Raw genomic sequence first — 17402 nt, 5'->3', positions numbered from 1 at the left:
TTAAACCAGAGTCAAGAGAAAATAAAAATATGTATAAAATTACTTGAAAGAAACTATGGGGCATACTAAGATGCATGTGACTGTAATTGACACCACTGGATTGATTGAGAGCAGGAGGAAACTTTAAATGGTGTGTTGGGCCAGAAAAATGACCAGATTTCTATCATAACCCATATTTGTAGCTTTATCTATTTTAAATAATGTAAGGGAGGATTACTTGAAGAAAAAAAGTACTCTCTCAAAGTATCCTTCTGAGAATTTATTTCCTTTTTGAGCACCTCTGTCTCCAGGAACTCTCCCAGTTCTTCTAGATGCCTATTATCTGTTGTTGATTTGTTATTAAATTCCGTTCTGATGGAGAGATGATGCAAGTCATTATATTCTTTCAATGGTTGTGAACAACTATATTTCAGAATCTTGGTTGTATTACAACCATCAGTTGCATTAATAATATGTGTTGTATTCATTAGATTTTATTTGCAGTTCGCTATGAGTTGTTATATTATGGGACTTGTGCAATCAAATTGTTCATAACTGATGCAGTGCATGTCGTACCAATAAATGAATTGCCGATTAGAGGCATGTGCAGAAACCAAATACATTTGCCATTTAAAAAAAAAAGTAGGGGGGAGGAAATATAGACAGATGACTGTTCATCTCGCCCACATTTTCTTCTAAGTGACCGAGTGTGACAGCAGTGATTTGGAAACAGGCTGTGAACTTTATCTTCTCCAATACAGGCAGTGTGTAGCCTGTGAAAGGAACAGAGTGTGAGGAGAGCACTTGAAAAACAATGTGCATGTCCTCAAAAATTAGCTTAGTTTTTTTAAAGAAAGCCTCAAAAAATTCTTGAATTATATTTTAAATTTATGAAAATGTTTTAATTTCAGATTGTTTGAAATGCCAAAGTGAAAGAGGGATTTTAGCCAAAATGAACAAAGTCAAAGTGTCAACAGAAAAAGGGTGAGTAGATGAAAGACAGAAACGACTGAATTTTATTGGCATGAAAAGTTAGTTTAATTTGTGCATCTTCATTTTCGTTGTGCTTCCATACTTAAAACTACAGATGGAAGAATTGTTTACACATACCTGTTCTAGTCACAGACTTGCTCTTAGGAATATTATAGTCATAGGAACAGGAGTAGGCCCATTAGCCTCTCAAGCCTGTTCCACAGTTTTCAGATCATGGCTGATCTGTGCCTCAACTCTTTACCTGCCTTTGCTCCACATACTTTGATCCCAATACCCAACAAAAAATATTGATCTCAGTCTTGAAAGATTCAAGTAACCCACTATTAACAGCGCTTTGTCTAAACAAGATCCAGATTTTCATTCTCCTTGTAATTTAAAAAAAAAGTGCTTCCTGACTTCTCTCCAAAATGACCCAGCAGAAATCTTAAAAATATTCTTTCTTGTTCCCCCCACCAAAGAAAATAGTTTCCCTTTAGCTGCCTCTATCATTTTAAAGACGTGGATTAATCTTCAACTTTCTAAACTCGAGAAAGCAAGCCATTTTTATGCAGCCTGCACTGAGTTTAACTTTTTTTTTTCTTGAGGTAATTCTGATGATTCTGGACTGCATCTAAAGCCAATGGAGCTTTCTTCAGGTTTGGTACTCAAAATTGAATGCATCACTCCAGACACAGTCTGACTGAACTTCTATATAACCAGGGATAGGCACCAACATGTTGCACCACAGGCATTTGACAAAATTATCGAACATGGGGGCAATTAATCTGTATATAAAGTCTAGAGCCAACCTAATGCCATCAAAACACAGTACGATTAAAAACTAATTTCTGCCTATTTAGTGAGATATCTGGCATTGTTTTTACTTGCATAAGTAGTCAATGTCTGCCTGCACGCTCGATGTAGCAATGCAGAGAATCCAGATGGATGTCCATCTGTCAGGAGTGATCTTGATCACTTTCTGTCCTCAAGCGTGTGCTCTTGCCACCTTGCCCACTGCACGCGTGGACTGTCGCTGCCCGCTCTCCGCGTGCGCTCTCGCTGTGCCCCCTCACCATTCATAGAGTCATGGAGAGTCATAGAGAGATACAGCACCGAAAGAGGCCCTTCGGCCCACCGAATCTGTGCTGACCAACAACCACCCATTTATACTCATCCTACATTAATCCCATATTCCCTACAACCTACCTACACTAGGGACAATTTACAATGGCCAATTTACCTATCAACCTGCAAGTCTTTGGCTGTGGGAGGAAACCGGAGCACCCGGTGGAAACCCACGCGGTCACAGGGAGAACTTGCAAACTCCACACAGGCAGTACCCAGAACCGAACCCGGGTCCCATGCTCTCACTGCCCTCCACACTCGCTGTACCCCCTCGCTGCCCGTGCCCTCGCCGTGCCCCCTCGCCACCCGCACCCACTCTTGCCTCCCCCCCCCCCCCCCCCTTCAACTACCACCTCTCTCTGACTGTTGCTGAGAGCGGGAACGCCAATTTGAACTTTGGACAGATTCAGGGTTTTTCGGTGGGCTTTTAAAAAAAAAATAGGAACCTGCTGGAAAACCCCGAAACTGTCCAAAGTCAGAAACTGCTGTTCCCGCTTCCAGCACCTGTCAGCTGTGTAACTGACACTTGTGATTTTTTTTTTTAACAGCCGCTCTGGTCGGAAAGAAGAACCCAATGGGAAATTTCTCGTCCCTGAAATTACCAGTCACGGACCTCAACATCATTTACCACGGACACGTTGCCAATCTCTGTGTATAACTGAGGCATCACTTTCTCACTTCTGAGTTGTAACCCCCTTCACATAAAGGCCAACATCCATTAGCATTTTTAATTAATTTCTGTACTTGTGCTCTTGCCTTAGGTGATTTGTGTACATTAACACCTAATTCCCTTTAATCCTCCTAAACTCCTAATCTATCACCATTATGAAAATATTCCAGTTTGACTTTTTCAGATCCAAAGTGGATGACTTTGCACTTCCCCCACATTGAACACCATCTCCCATCATTTTGCTCACTTGTTTATTTTGTTTGTCTCTTAGTTACTTCCTGCTCCTACTTCCTACACAATGAACTGTGCTTCCTATTGAGTGTCATCTGAAAACTTGGGGATCCAACTGTCCATTCCTTCATCTAAGTTCTTGATGAAAAGCTCAGGCCCAAAACAAATCCCTGGGGAGCACCACTTGTCACATCTCGCCAATCATAAAATGTTCCTTTTATCCCTACTTTGTCTCCTACTTCTCAATCAGTTATTGACAATTCACAATTTTGCTAATAATCTCTTGTATGGAGCCTTATCAGATGTTTTCTGGAAATCTATGGAGACATCATCCATAGACACTCCCCTGTCCACAATGCTTATAGCCTCAAAAAAACTGAACTTAATTAGCTAGACCCATCTTTCACCACCTCCCATGAAGTAAAAACCCAGGTTGTGCAGGGGTGAGGGCAATAGCAATTTAGATTTCCTGTATTATGTAAATTGTAATTCTCTAATGCCCCTATGAAGCTTTGAGAACTGTTTGTGCTGAATATACATGAAAATTCTGTCATAAAGCTTGAATAAAGAAATGTGCTTTTAATTCCTTTTGGTGTTGAGCACTTCAGTTGCAAGCAGTAATTTGAGATTTCTTAATAGAGAGAGACTAAGAACTGTAAAGGAACAAAAGGATGTGTGTGCTCATGTAGAGAAATCACTAAAAACTAGTGCACCGATACAAAAGTAATCAAAGAGGCTAATGGAATGCTTGCCTGTATCTCAAGAGGGTTAGAATATAAGGGGAAGGATGTAATATTGCAGTTGTATAGAGCTTGGTCAGATACTATCGAGAGTGTTGCATTCATTTCTGGATACTACACTTCAGGCTTTGGAGAGAGTACAGCACAGATTTACCAGATTTGATACCAGGGATAAATTATGAAGAAAGATTCTGTTATGACCAGGTGGGGAAGGGGTCTCAGGCTCCCCCTTTCGCCCCTTCTCTGGTTTGACCGCAACAGGGTTTATCCTTTTAACGCAGTGATTGAACTTACCACCTCAGTAAGCACTTGCTCTTGTTCCTCTAATATAATTGCCAAAGAACTTTTCAGACAGGTTTTCTTGAGTTTAAACAAGGAAGTTAACACTCTAAACCAGTTAAAATTACTAAAATACGCTACGCATCCACGCCCACATTCACATAAGAGTCTCACACACACAAACAGATTACAGAGGGGAAAAAGAGTTGGGTGGTTGGAGTAGAGTTCTGAATAGATGGAATTTAAATACAGTTTATCAGTCCCGGAGTCCTTAGTTGAAATTGTAATCCTGAAGTCCTTGCTAGGCCATGTGTATGGTTCAGGCTTGCTTCTCAGGGCTCCTGAAGGCATAAGAGGGGGGTTGATCCTTGTCCCCTAGGTGTTGGTTGTGGTGGTTTGTAGACTTGGCTTTACCAGTTGCAGCTGAGGCTTCTCTGGATCTGTACTGGAGAGAGAGCGAGCTGCCTCCTTGATGGCTTCTCAGTTACTGCTCTGCTTTCTGACTGACAAAGCTTAGCTTCTCCAAAGCTGCACAGTTGTCACATGACATTCCCAAACCTCTTTGTTTTGTTGGGTTAATGAGGCCCTTCTGGAAAATTCTCTTGAGATTCAAGGTGCCACACCTTCAGCTGTTGGCTCTTTCAAAGTCAATGGGTGTCAATGGCTGTTGTTCATGTTGAGAAAGCCATCTCAGGTAATTTAATCAGAGAGCATTTAATCTGTTCTGGTTAGGTTGCCTCAGTCATGTTGTCTCCAGTCTACTGAGTTGCTGTTTCATATGCAAATTGCCATGGCCATCTTGGCTACCAGGTTACTCTTTTTTAAAAAAAAAAGTCATTTGTAAGAATTTCCAGTACAAGTCTTTGGCAAAGTTCCAATCGATGTAATTAATATTTCCCATTTGGCATGTGGGATTTTCATAACCATTACATAAACTTGGGATGTATTCCCTTGAGTTTAAAAGATTAAGGGATGACCTAATTGAAGTATTTAAAATAATAAAAAGGATTAGATAGAGTAGATCCAGCGAAACTGCTTTCTTGGTGGGGAATCCAGAATAAGGGAACACAATCTTTGTTAGAGCTGTGGCATTTAGGACTGAAATCATGCAGCACTTTTACACACAAAGGGAAGTGGAAATGTTGAATTCTGTGGATGCTGGGTCAACTGAAATTTTTGAGGCTGGGATCAACAGAATTATCAGCTGAGTATCAGTGGATATGGATCAATTGCAGGTAAATGGAGTGGAGGTACAGATCAGCAATGGTCTAATTGAATAGTGGAGCTGAATGGCCAACTCCTGCTCCTCTGTTACTATACATTTGTGACAAATGTAGTAGAAATACTGATGTAACACTTTTAATTGGATTAATGTGACCAGAGTAATGAGAGAATTTTGAGTAAGTCGACATTTAGTTTGCATAGAAATAAATGGTAGATGCAAGGAAGTTCAGGTCAAAGTGAGAAATGGTGTATATATTTTGGTAACTAATATACTGTGGTAGTTTTAATCTGAGTTTATTATTTTAAAAAGAATGTAAATGGACTTGTCCTAGTTTTTGAATGCATAATTTATCTGGATTATCAGTAATGACACTTAAAGATTTTTTTTAAAAGAATACTCTGGGTTCTGAGTAAGTTTATACCAATTACTTGTTGCAACTCTGAACAGATATGTAGATCTTTAATTTTTTTTTCCAGTTCCCTTTTGGTTCTTCTGTGCACTGAATGAGAGGCAAACAACATTTTCCCAGGCCTCAGAGTGTCTTAGTTAATCCAGCATCTGTGAGTGTTAGGAGTTACCAGCCAAGTGTCTTTTTCCCCACTTCCTTCTTGCATTTGGCCTTTTTAAAAACATTTTTTTGGCTTAGGCTGGATATTCAATCATAGAAATTTAAAGCACTGAAGAAGGGCATTCAAACCATCAGGCCTGTGCCAGTTCTTTGCTCGAACAATCCAAAATAAATTTCTCTGCTCTGTTGCTCTCCATAGATCTGTATCTTCCTCTGATTCAAATATTTATCTAATTTTCACATAAAAGATGGTCTCTGCCTGAGTTACTCCCTCTAGCAAAGCATTCAAGTTTCAACAATGATCTGCATAAAGACATTTCTAATTGTTTTGTTCATTCTCTTAGTTGCAATGTAAAGTAATGGGCCTTGCCATTTGCTTCCCATCCAGAGGAATTAGTTTTTCCTTATTTACTTTAAAAAAAAAACCTCTACTAAGTTTGGACTTCTCTGCTCCAGTGGAAATAAATAAAGACTTGTATTTATATGGCACCTTTCAGGACCTCCCAAAGTGCCTTTGAACTAAGTAAGTACTTTAGAAGTGTTATTACTGTTGTAATGTAGGTAACATGGCAGTCAATTTACACACCGCAAGGTCCCACAAACAGCAATAAAATAAATGACCAGGTCATCTATTTTATGCGTTGGTTGAGGGATGAAAATTGATAAGGACACCAGGAGAACTCTCCTGCACTTATTTGAAATAGTGCCATGTGATATTTCTTGCATGTCCACCTGAGAGGGCAGACGTCCCCTCAGTTTAATGTCTCATCGGAGAGATGGCACATTCAGCAGTTTAGCACTCCCACACTGAAGTGGGACTTGAACCAAAGATGACTTCTGACTTGGACTAGAGTGCTACCATTGAGCCAAGGTTGACACCAGTATCTCCACTCCTCAAAGATAATTTCCCATCCCTTGCATTATCCCTGCAAATCTCTTCTGTACTCCTTTTTGCTGCAGTGTCTTCTACATTGAGGCACTTAAGCACAGTACTCTAACTGATGTTTTTTTTATTCGTTCTGCATTTATTGCCCATCCCTAATTGCCCTAGAGAAGGTGGTACTGAGCTGCCAGCTTGAATTGCTGAAGTCCATGTGGTGTAGGTGTACACACAGTGCTGCTAGTAAGGGAGTTCCAGGATTTTGACCCAGTGACAGTGGAAGAACAGAGATTACAGCTCCAAGTCAGGATGGTGTGGGACTTGGAGGGGAACTTGTAGGTGGTCGTGTTCCCATGCATCTGCTGCCCTTGTTCTTCTAGATGGTAGAGGTCGTGGGTTTGGAAGGTGCTGTGGAAGGAGGCTTGATGCGTTGCTGCAGTGCATCTTTTAGATGGTACACACTGCTGCACGATGCACTGGTGGCGGAAGAGTGAATGTTTTTTAAGGTGGTGGATGGGGTGCTGATCAAGCAGGCTGCTTCGTCCTAGATAGTGTTGAGCTTTTTGAACTGTTGGAGCTACACCCATCCAGGAAAATGGAGAGTATTTTATCACACTCCTGACCTGCGCCTTATAAATGGCGGACAGGCTTTGGGGAATCAGGAGGTGAGTTACTCGCCACAGAATTCCCAGTCTCTGATCTACTGTTGTTGGACGGGTTGCACCTGAACTGGAACGGGACCAACATCCTTACTGGGAGGTTTGCTAGTGCTGTTGGGTGGGCGGGGGGAGTTTTAAACTAATTTGGCAGGGGGATGGGATACAGAGCAGAAGTACAGGAGGGGGTGATGCACTGTCAAGTATAGAAGAGAAACTGAGTCAGTTTGGAAGGCAGAGCAAATATAGAACTGTTAAAGCACAAGTGAAAAATGCAAGGCTGGATTGCATCTATTTTAATGCAAAAAGTCTTAGTAGTAAGGCAGATGAATTGAGGGCGTTGATTAGCACATGGGATGATAGTATTGCTATCAGAGACATGGTTGAGGGAAGGGGAGGACAGGTAGCTCAATATTCCAGGATATAGAAACTTCAGGCGTGACAGGGGAGGAGGTAAAAGAGGAGGTGACATTGAACTGTTGATCAAGGAGTCAAATACTGCAGCAAGGAGGGATGATATCTTAGAAGGTTCCTCAAATGAGGCCATATTGGGAAGAACTTAAAAACAAAAATGGGGCAATCACTTGGCTGGGTGTGTACAACAGACCTCCAAACAGTCAGGGAGAGACAGAGGAGCAGATATGTAGGCAAATCTCAGAGAGGTGTAAAAATAATAGGTAATAATAGTAGGGGATTTCAACTTCCCTAATATCAACTGGGATAGTCTTAGTGCTTAAAGGGGGCGGAATTCTTAAAAAGCATAAAGGAGAGCTTTTCGAGCCAGTAAATAGAAAGTCCGACAAGAGAAGGGGCAGTACTGGACCTAATCCTAGGGAATGAAGCCGGACAAGTGGTAGAAGTATCAGTGGGGAGCATTTCGGGGATAGTGACCATGACTCTAAGATTTAAGGTAGTTATGGAAAAGGACAAAGATGGGACGGAAATAAAGGTAATGAATTGGGGGAGGGCTGATTTCAATATGATAAAACAGGATCTGGCCAAAGTGGACTGGGAGCAGCTACTTGTAGCAAAGTCTACATCAGACCAGTGGGAGTCATTCAAAAAGGAAATAGTGAGAGTTCAGAGCCAACATGTACCCATTAAGGTGAAGGGTAGGACCAACAAGTCCAGCACACCCTGGATATCAAGGGATACAGAGGATTGGATCAGGAAAGAAAAGGAGGCTTATGGCAGATTCGGAGCGCTGAAAACAGTGGAGGCACTAGAGGAGTATAGAAAATGTAGGGGGGTACTTAAAAAAACAAGTAATTAGGAGAGCGAAGAGGGGACATGAAAAAACACTGGCGGGCAAGATAAAGGAAAATCCTAAGGCATTTTATAAGTATATTAAGGCCAAGAGGATAACCAGTGGAAGTGTAGGGCCCATTATGGACCAAAGTGGCAATCTGTATGTAGAGCCGGAGGACATAGGTGAGGTTCTAAATGATTGCTTTTCATCTGTGTTCACTATGGAGAAGGACGATGTAGGCATAGAGATCAGGGAGGGGGATTGTGATATACTTGAACATATTAGCATTGAAAGGGAGGAGGTATTAGCTGTTTGTGGTTTAAAAGTAGATAAATCCCCAGGCCTGGATGAGATGTTTCCCATTCTGAGGGACAGGATTAATGTCCACTTGGAGAGGCAGGGATTAATCAGAGATTGTTAGCATGGCTTTGCCAGGGGGAGATTGTGTCTAACTAACTTGATTGAATTTTTCGAGTTGGTGACTAGATATGTAGATGAGGATAAAGCAGTAGATGTAGTCTGCATGGACTTCAGTCAGGCTTTTGATAAGGTCCTGCATGGGAGATTGGTTAAGAAGGTAAGAACCCATGGGATCCAGGCAATTTGGCAAATTGGATCCAACATTGGCTTAGTGGCAGGAGGCAGAGGGTAATGGTCGAGGGCTATTTTTGCGAGTGGAAGCCTGTGACCAGTGGTGTACCACAGGGATCGGTGCTGGGACCCTTGCTGTTTGTAGTGTATATTAATGATCTAGATGTGAATATAGGAGGTATGATCAGTAAGTTTGCAGATGATACGAAAATTGGTGGTGTTGTAAATAGTGAGGAGGAAAACCTTAGATTACAGGACGATATAGATGGGCTGATAAGATGGGTGGAGCAGTGGCAAATGGAATTTAATCCTGAGAAGTGTGAGGTGATGCATTTTGGGAGGACTAACAAGGCAAGGGAATATAAAATGGATGGTAGGACCCTAGGAAGTACAGAAGGTCAGAGGGACCTCGGTGTACTTGTCCATAGATCACTGAAGGCAGCAGCACAGGTAGGTAAGGAGGTTAGGAAGGCATATGGGATACTTGCCTTTATTAGCTGAGGCATAGAATATAAGAGCAGGGAGGTTATGACGCTGCTGTATAAAACACTAGTTAGGCCACAGCTGGAGTGCTGTGTACAGTTCTGGGCACCACACTATAGGAAAGATGTGATTGTACTGGAGAGGGTGCAGAAGAGATTCGCCAGGATGTTGCCTGGGCTGGAGCATTTCAGCTATGAAGAGAGACTGAAAAGGTTAGGGTTGTTTTCCTTTGAGAAGAGAAGGCTGAGAGAGGACCTGATTGAGGTATACAAAATTATGAGGGGCGTTGATAGGTTAGATAGGAAGAAACGTTTTCCCTTAGCAGAGGTGTCAATAACCAGGGGGCATAGATTTAAGGTAAGGGGCAGGAGTTTTAGAGGGGAGTTAAGGAAGCATTTTTTCACCCAGAGGGTGGTTGGAATCTGGAACGCACTGCCTGAAGAGGTGGTTGAGGCAGGAACCCTCAACATTTAAGACGTATTTAGATGAGCACTTAAAATGCCATAGCATACAAGGCTACGAGCCAAGTGCTGGAAAATAGGACTAAAATAGTTAGGTGCTTGATGGCCGGCACAGTCACGATAGACCAAAGGGCCTGTTTCTGTGCTATATAACTCTGACTGTTGTCGACACAGTATTTGTATGGCTGATCCGGTTAAGTTTCTGGTCAGTTGAAACCCTCAGGATGTTGGGGGATTTAGCAATGGTAATGCTATTGAATGTCAAGGGTAGATGTTTAGATTTTCTCTTTTTGGAGATGATCATTGCCTTGTGTAGTGCGAATGTTACTTGCCACTTATGAGCCCAAGCCTGAAATGTTGTGCAGGTCTTGCTTCATGCAGACACATACAGCTTCCGTGTCTGAGGAGTTGCAAATGGTACTGAACACTGTGTGCAATCATCAGCCAGCTTCTCTGCTTCTGAGCTTATGATGGAGGGAAGGTCATTGATGAAGCAGCTGAAGATGGTTGGGCATAGGACACTACCCTGAGGAACTCCTGCAATGTTTGCTTAGGGCTAAGATGTTTGACTTCCAACAACCACAGCCATCTTCCTTTGTACCAGGTATGACTCCAACCAGTGGAGAGTTTTCTCCTGATTCCCATTGACTTCAATTTTGCTAGGTTTCCTTAATGCCACACTTGGTGCTGCCTTGCTTTTAAGGGCAGTCACTCTTACCTCGCCTCTGGAATTCAGCTCTTTTGTCCATGTTTGGACCTAGGCTGTGATGGAGTCTGGAGCTGAGTGGCCCTGGTGGAACCCAAACTGAGCATCAGTGAGCAGGTTATTGCTGAGTAGTGTCACTTGATAGCGCTGTTGATACCTTCCATCGCTTTGCTAATGACTGAAAATAGATTGCTGGGACAGTAATTGGCTTAGTTGGATTTGCCCTGCTTTTTGTGGACAGGACATACCTGGGCAACTTCTCATATTGGCTGTGTTGTAGCTGTACTGGAACAGCTTGGCTGGGGGTGCAGCTAGTTTTGGAGCACAAGTCTTCAGTACTACAGCTGAAATGTTGTCAAAGCACATAGTCTTTGTTGTATCCAGTGCCTTCAGTCATTTATTGGTATCACAGTGAGTGAATCGAATCGGCTGGCATCTATGATGGTGGGGATCTCAGGAGGAGGCTGAGATGAATCATCCACTTGGCACTTCTGGCTGAACATGGTGTCAAGATTTTGTACAAATTATTTACTCTTGTATTCTATATCCCTATTTATGAAAGCTAAGTTATCACTGGTCTTTTTTATGGCTTTACCTATCTGCACTTGTACTTTCAGGGAATTGTGTATTTGAACCCATTCATCCACATACTTTGTTGTCTTTCTACTAAGTATATACTCCCATCTAAAAATCTGTCCCATCAAAATGTATTTGCACTCACTTAGAAAAGATGAACTTGCATTTATAAAGGGACTTTCACTTCCTCAGGATGACCCAAAGTGTTTCACAACCAATGAATTAGTCAACATTGTTATGCAGGGAAACACAACAGCAAAATTGCACAGCAAGTTCCCACAAACAACACTGAGCTAAAAGACCACATGACTTGTTGATGGTAGTAGTTGAGGGATAAATGTTGGCCAGAATGCATAGAACCACCTGTTTTCTTTTTGAAAAGTGCTATGAGATCTTGTATATTTGATGTCTCATCTGAAAGTCGCCACCTTCGATAGTACTGCACTCTTGAGTACTGCAGTGGAATGTCGTCAAGTTGTTTTCAAGTCCCGTGGAGTGGATCTTGAGCCAATGACCATCGGGCTCCAACATGAGCGTGCTACCACCGAGCCATGGCTGATGATAATTGGAACACAGGATGATAGCAACAAGAGTACGACGTTCAGACCCTCAACCTGCTCTGCTAATCATTTAGAAAGGGGAGACTGTGTCGTCGTGGTAATGTCACTGAACTAGTAATCCAGAGGCTCAGGCTGATGTCTTGGAGATACGGGTTCAAATTGCACCATGGTAGCTTGTGGAATTTAAATTCAATTAATTAATAAAAAGTGGCATTGTAAGCTAGTTTCATGGCACCATTATTGGAGACTATCAGCGATTGTCATAAGCAATTTCCTCTGAATATTTTCTCTATCTGCTATCAAATCCCTTTAATCATTCTAAAGACCTCAATTAGATCACTGCTTAAGCACCTAAACTCAAATACAAATCCACGTTTATTCAAACTTTGCTTATAATTTATCCAGTTAAACCCTGGTGAATCCAAGGCCAATGTATTTTCTTGAGGTTTGGTGCCCAAAATTAAACACTTCACCACAGATGTGGTCCAACCAAGGCACTGTACAACTGAAAGATCACTTCTTCACTTTTGTATTCCAATCCCTTTGAGATATATATACTAAATGTCATCTGACATGTCTGCCCATTCAGCTAATCCGTTCTTGCTTTGCTAAAGTCTTTGAGTTTTCCTTGTATTGGTCAAACATAGCACTTTTGTCTCTTCTGATCATTTTGAGCTTGCATTCTTACTGACCCCTATGATACACACTTCCAACTCTTATTGAATTCAAACAATGTCAATTTGCCCTAACTCTTGATTCACTGCCCTTGAACCAGTTTTCTACCCTTGCTGCTACATTTCCTCATACCTAACATGCAGGTTCAGCAAGCAATTAAGAAGGCTAATGGTATGTTAGCCTTTATCGCAAGAGCATTTGAGTACAGGAGCAGTGAAGTCTTGCTTCATTTGTATAGAATCTTGGTTAGACTGCATCTGGAGTATTGTATGCAGTTTACCTTGGGAAGGATATTATTGCTATAGAGGGAGTGCAACGAAGGTCCAGACTTGTTTTTGGAATGGTGGGACTGTCCTATGAAGAGAGATTGGGGAAACTGGGCCTGTATTCTCTAGAGTTTCGAAGAATGAGAGATGATCTCGTTGAAACCCAGAAAATACTTAAAGGGATAGATAGGGTAGATGCAGCTAAGATGCTTCCCCTGGTTGGGGAGTCTAGAACCAGGGGACACAATTTAAGTATGAGGAGGAAGCCATTTAAGACGGAGATGAGGACAAGTTTCTTTACTCAGAGGGTTGTGAATCTTTGGAATTCTCTACCCCAGAGGGCTGTGGAAGCTCAGTCATTGAGTATGTTTAAAGCAGAGATTGACAGATTTCTAAATACAAATGACGTAAGGGGATATGAGGATAGTGTGGGGGAAAAAGGCATTGAAGTGGATGATCAGCCATGATCATGCTGAATGGTGGGGCAGGCTCGATGGACTGAATGGCCTACTCCTGCTCCGATGTTCCTACTTCATTTCTGAAAATTTTCTGTCAAATGTTTTGAGTCTTATCAAAATCCTTTCTAAAAGTGCATGTACACAAAATCTGCTGTGTCCCTTTATTTATCCTGTTGATCACTTAAACTCAACTTTATCAAATGTGATTTGCCTTCATCTAATCCATACTGGCAGTCCTTAATCAGTCCATGCATTTCTAAGTGCTTACTAATTTTATTTTGAATTATGGTTCCCAAATGTTTGCCCGCAACTAATGGTGGATTGGTTTATAGTTGCCTGCCTGGCTTATCCTAGTCTGCCTTGTTGAAGAAAGGTGTTACATTGGCTACTCTTCAAGTTTTGGCACAATTTGTCTATTTAAGGGGGATTGGAAAATTTGTGGTAATTTCTGCTTTATTATGTTTCACTTTTTTTTCAACAGACTTGGGTATACCTGGTCCAATGACCTATCCACCTTGGGTTCTGTTAGTTTTCTTCTGGTATCAATTCCTTTTCTATAGTTATCTCCAACAATTGTTCTATGTCCTCCTCCAGTACACATACATTCTTTCCTGCACCACATTATAGACTTGTTTGCAAACTGTTATGAAAATGCTTCCATTTTTAATATATTTTTTGAGGGCTTGTTTAAAGCTGAAAAGATTCTATGGATGTGTTTTTGCAAAGATTACTGAGTGGTCTTGTTTGAAAACAAACTTTACTGGAAGTTGCATGCCTTAAGCTCAATAAACAACAGAAACCTTGGTGATTTGCGGAAGATGTTTATAAGAGAAGTGACATGTCAAGATTTTTAATGGTCAGGAGGTCACTTTTGGGATATTGTTTCAACTTTCTGTTTGGGTTGCGGACTGTTTTGTGTTAGTTGGAGGTCAGCTTGGCAAGAGAGCAACACCCACTTCTCTGAAAAGCCCTGAGAGTTCAGCGTGTGTGAGAGCTACAACCCCTGATGTCGCATTTCTCCTGAGAAACTGGAAAAACCTGCCAGATTAATCCTCAACACCGTCTGCTCCAGAAAAGATCCCAGTGTTCTTGGGCGCCAAATTGTATGCCATTTTGGGACACAACATATCTCTTCCGCTTTCTTCAAGAATTGACAAGTATTTGGCCGAAGTATTCCTTTTTTGTCTTTTTTTTGTTAAACACCTCTGCAGAGAGAATTTGTTGTTTTCAGCATGTGTGTGAGTTTGTGTGTAGGGTATTTGAAAAGGGAACTTTCATATTTAAATCTGTGTTAATGCTTTGTTTCGTTACTGGATAAGTCTTGTTTTCATAATCTGATAATTTTGTTGTTTATTAAAGAAATCTGGTTGGTGTATTTTATTCTGGGATAAAGCGTAGAGTATATGATTGACCGTATTAGTAACTGAGTAAGCATTTAAAATATATGTTGTGACCCGTGGAGAAGTGGAACTAGAAAAGACAGTGTACTCACCCCACCTCGGTTGTAACAAAACTTAAAGTCCATGTGATTAAAGGGACAATGATCGTCTTGATGCCAAATTGGCTAAGGGACCGAAAGCAGAGTAGTGGTGAATGGTGGTTGTTTTTCAGACTGGAGGAAAATATGAAGTTGTGATCCCTAGGGATTGGTATTTGGGCTACTGCTTTCTTGATATGCATTAATAACCTGAACTTAGGTATACAAGGCATGAATTCAAAGTTTACTGATGACATGAAACTCAGAAATGTAGTGAACCAATGAGGCAGATAGAAACAAACTTCCGGAGGACATAGATTGGTAAAATGGGCAGACAAGTGGCAAATAAAATTTAATGGAAAGGAATATGAAGTGGTATATTTTGGCGCAAAGAATGGGGAGAGGCAATATAAACTAAACAATACAATTTTAAAGGGGAGGTAGGAACTGAGGGTGTATGTACTCAAATTGAGAATGCTGTTAAAATTGCATATGCGAACTTTGGCTTTATTAGTAGCAGCAGAGAGTACAAAAGTGAGGAAAATATGATAACTTTATAAGACACTTATTAGGCCTCAGTTGGAGTATGGTGTTAAATTCTGGGCACACCACTGTAGGAAGGATGTCAAGGCCTTAGAGAAGGTATAGAAGAGATTTACTATAAGGGTAGTGGGGATGTGAAAATTCGGTTATGTGGAGAAACTTGCATTCTCCTGAGAGCAGAGAAGGTTAAAAGGAGATTTGGCAGAGGTTTTCAAAGTCATGAACAGTTTTGGTAAAGTAAATATGGGGAAAATATTTCCATTGGTAGAACATAGAAAACATAGACATAGAAAATAGGAGCAGGAGTGGGCCTTCCGGCCTGCTCCGCCATTCAAAAAAGATCAAGGCTGATAGTCTAATTCGGTACCCTGATCCTGCTTTTTCCCCGTATCCCTTGATCCCTTTGGCACTCAGAAATAAATCTATCTCCTTCTTGAATATATTTAATGATTTGGCCTCCACTGGCTTCTGCGGTAGAGAATTCCACAGGTTCACTACCCTCTGAATGAAGAAATTTCTCCTCATCTCTGTTCTAAATGGCTTTACAGTTTATTTTCATATATAGTAAGTAGTGTTTTTTAGCGAGTTCTGTAATAACGAGGACCAAGGAAGAAGGGCCCTCGAGTAATTGATATTATTTGATATTAAGAACTTCCAAAAGATTTAATTTAAAGGGTTAAGTCATGGCAGGAGAGCTCAAAGCTGTGGTGTGCTCCTCGTGCTCTATGTGGGAAGCCGGGAACAATTCCAGTGCCTGGGACCAGCATGTGTGCAGAAAGTGGCTCCAGCTGCAGCTCCTCGAAGCCCGGGTTTTGGAGCTGGAGTGGCGGCTGAGGACACTCTGGAGCATCCATGAGACGGAGAGTATCGTGGATAGCACGTATAGAGAGGTGGTCACACCGCAGGCTCAGACCCCACAGGCAGGAGGGGAATGGACGACCACCAGGCAGAGCAAGAGGGCTAGGCAGGTAGTGCAGGAATCTCCTGTGGCTATTCCCCTGCAAAACAGATATACTGTTTTGGAAACTGTTGGGGGGAATGGCCCCTCAGGGGAAAACAGCAACAGCCCAATTTGTTGCACCATGGTTGGCTCTGCTGCACAGGGGAGGAGTAAAAAGTGTGGGAATGCAATAGTTATAGGGGATTCAGTTGTAAGGGGAATAGATGGGCGTTTCTGTGGCCGCAAAAGAGACTCCAGGATGGTATGTTGCCTCCCTGGTGCGAGGGTCAAGGATGTCTCAGAGCAGTTACAGGACATTCTGAAGTGGGAGGGTGAACAGCCAGTGGTCGTGGTACACGACGTAGGTTTGAAAAAAAAAAGGATGAGGTCCTAAAAACAGAATGTAAGTTGAAAAGTAGGATCTCAAAGGTAGTGATCTCAGGATTACTACCAGTGCCACGTGCTAGTCAGAGTAGAAATAGCAGGATATATCGGATGCATACGTGGCTTTTTTTTTTCATTCACGGGATGTGGGCGTCGCTGGCCAGGCCAGCATTTATTGCCCATCCCTAATTGCCCTTGAGAAGGTGGTGGTGAGCCGCCTTCTTGAACCGCTGCAGTCCATGTGGGGTAGGTACACCCACAGTGCTGTTAGGAAGGGAGTTCCAGGATTTTGACCCAGTGACAGTGAAGGAATGGCAATATAGTTCCAAGTCAGGGTGATGTGTGACTTGGAGGAGAACTTGCAGATGGTGGTGTTCCCATGTATTTGTCCTTCTAGTTGGTAGAGGTCGCGGGTTTGGAAGGTGCTGTCTAAGGAGCCTTGGTGCATTGCTGCAGTGCATCTTGTAGATGGTACACACTGCTGCCACTGTGCATCGGTGGTGGAGGGAGTGAACGTTTGTAGATGGGGTGCCAATCAAGCGGGCTGCTTTGTCCTGGATGGTGTCGAACTTCTTGAGTGTTGTTGGAGCTGCACCCATCCAGGCAAGTGGAGAGTATTCCATCACACTCCTGACTTGTGCCTTGTAGATTGTGGACAGGTTTTGGGGAGTCAGGAGGTGAGTTACGCGCCTCAGGATTCCTAGCCTC

At 42.1% G+C, this 17402-nt stretch overlaps 1 protein-coding gene across 7 annotated transcripts in view; it reads left to right on the top strand.

The window, feature by feature from the left end:
• agtpbp1 (ATP/GTP binding carboxypeptidase 1) overlaps positions 1-17402 on the top strand; it is a 426905-nt gene that overhangs the window by 26010 nt on the left and 383493 nt on the right. For all 7 annotated transcript variants that reach the window (XM_068030050.1, XM_068030049.1, XM_068030051.1 and 4 more), the window contains exon 2: positions 891-963. In XM_068030050.1, the coding sequence (XP_067886151.1) occupies positions 932-963 (32 nt within the window). In that variant the 5' untranslated portion in view covers positions 891-931. The remainder of the gene's footprint in view (positions 1-890; positions 964-17402) is intronic.

Source organism: Heterodontus francisci, chromosome 4 (assembly GCF_036365525.1).
Source record: "Heterodontus francisci isolate sHetFra1 chromosome 4, sHetFra1.hap1, whole genome shotgun sequence".
Classification (NCBI taxonomy): domain Eukaryota; kingdom Metazoa; phylum Chordata; class Chondrichthyes; order Heterodontiformes; family Heterodontidae; genus Heterodontus; species Heterodontus francisci.
This window is presented reverse-complemented; position numbering and strand designations above follow the sequence as displayed.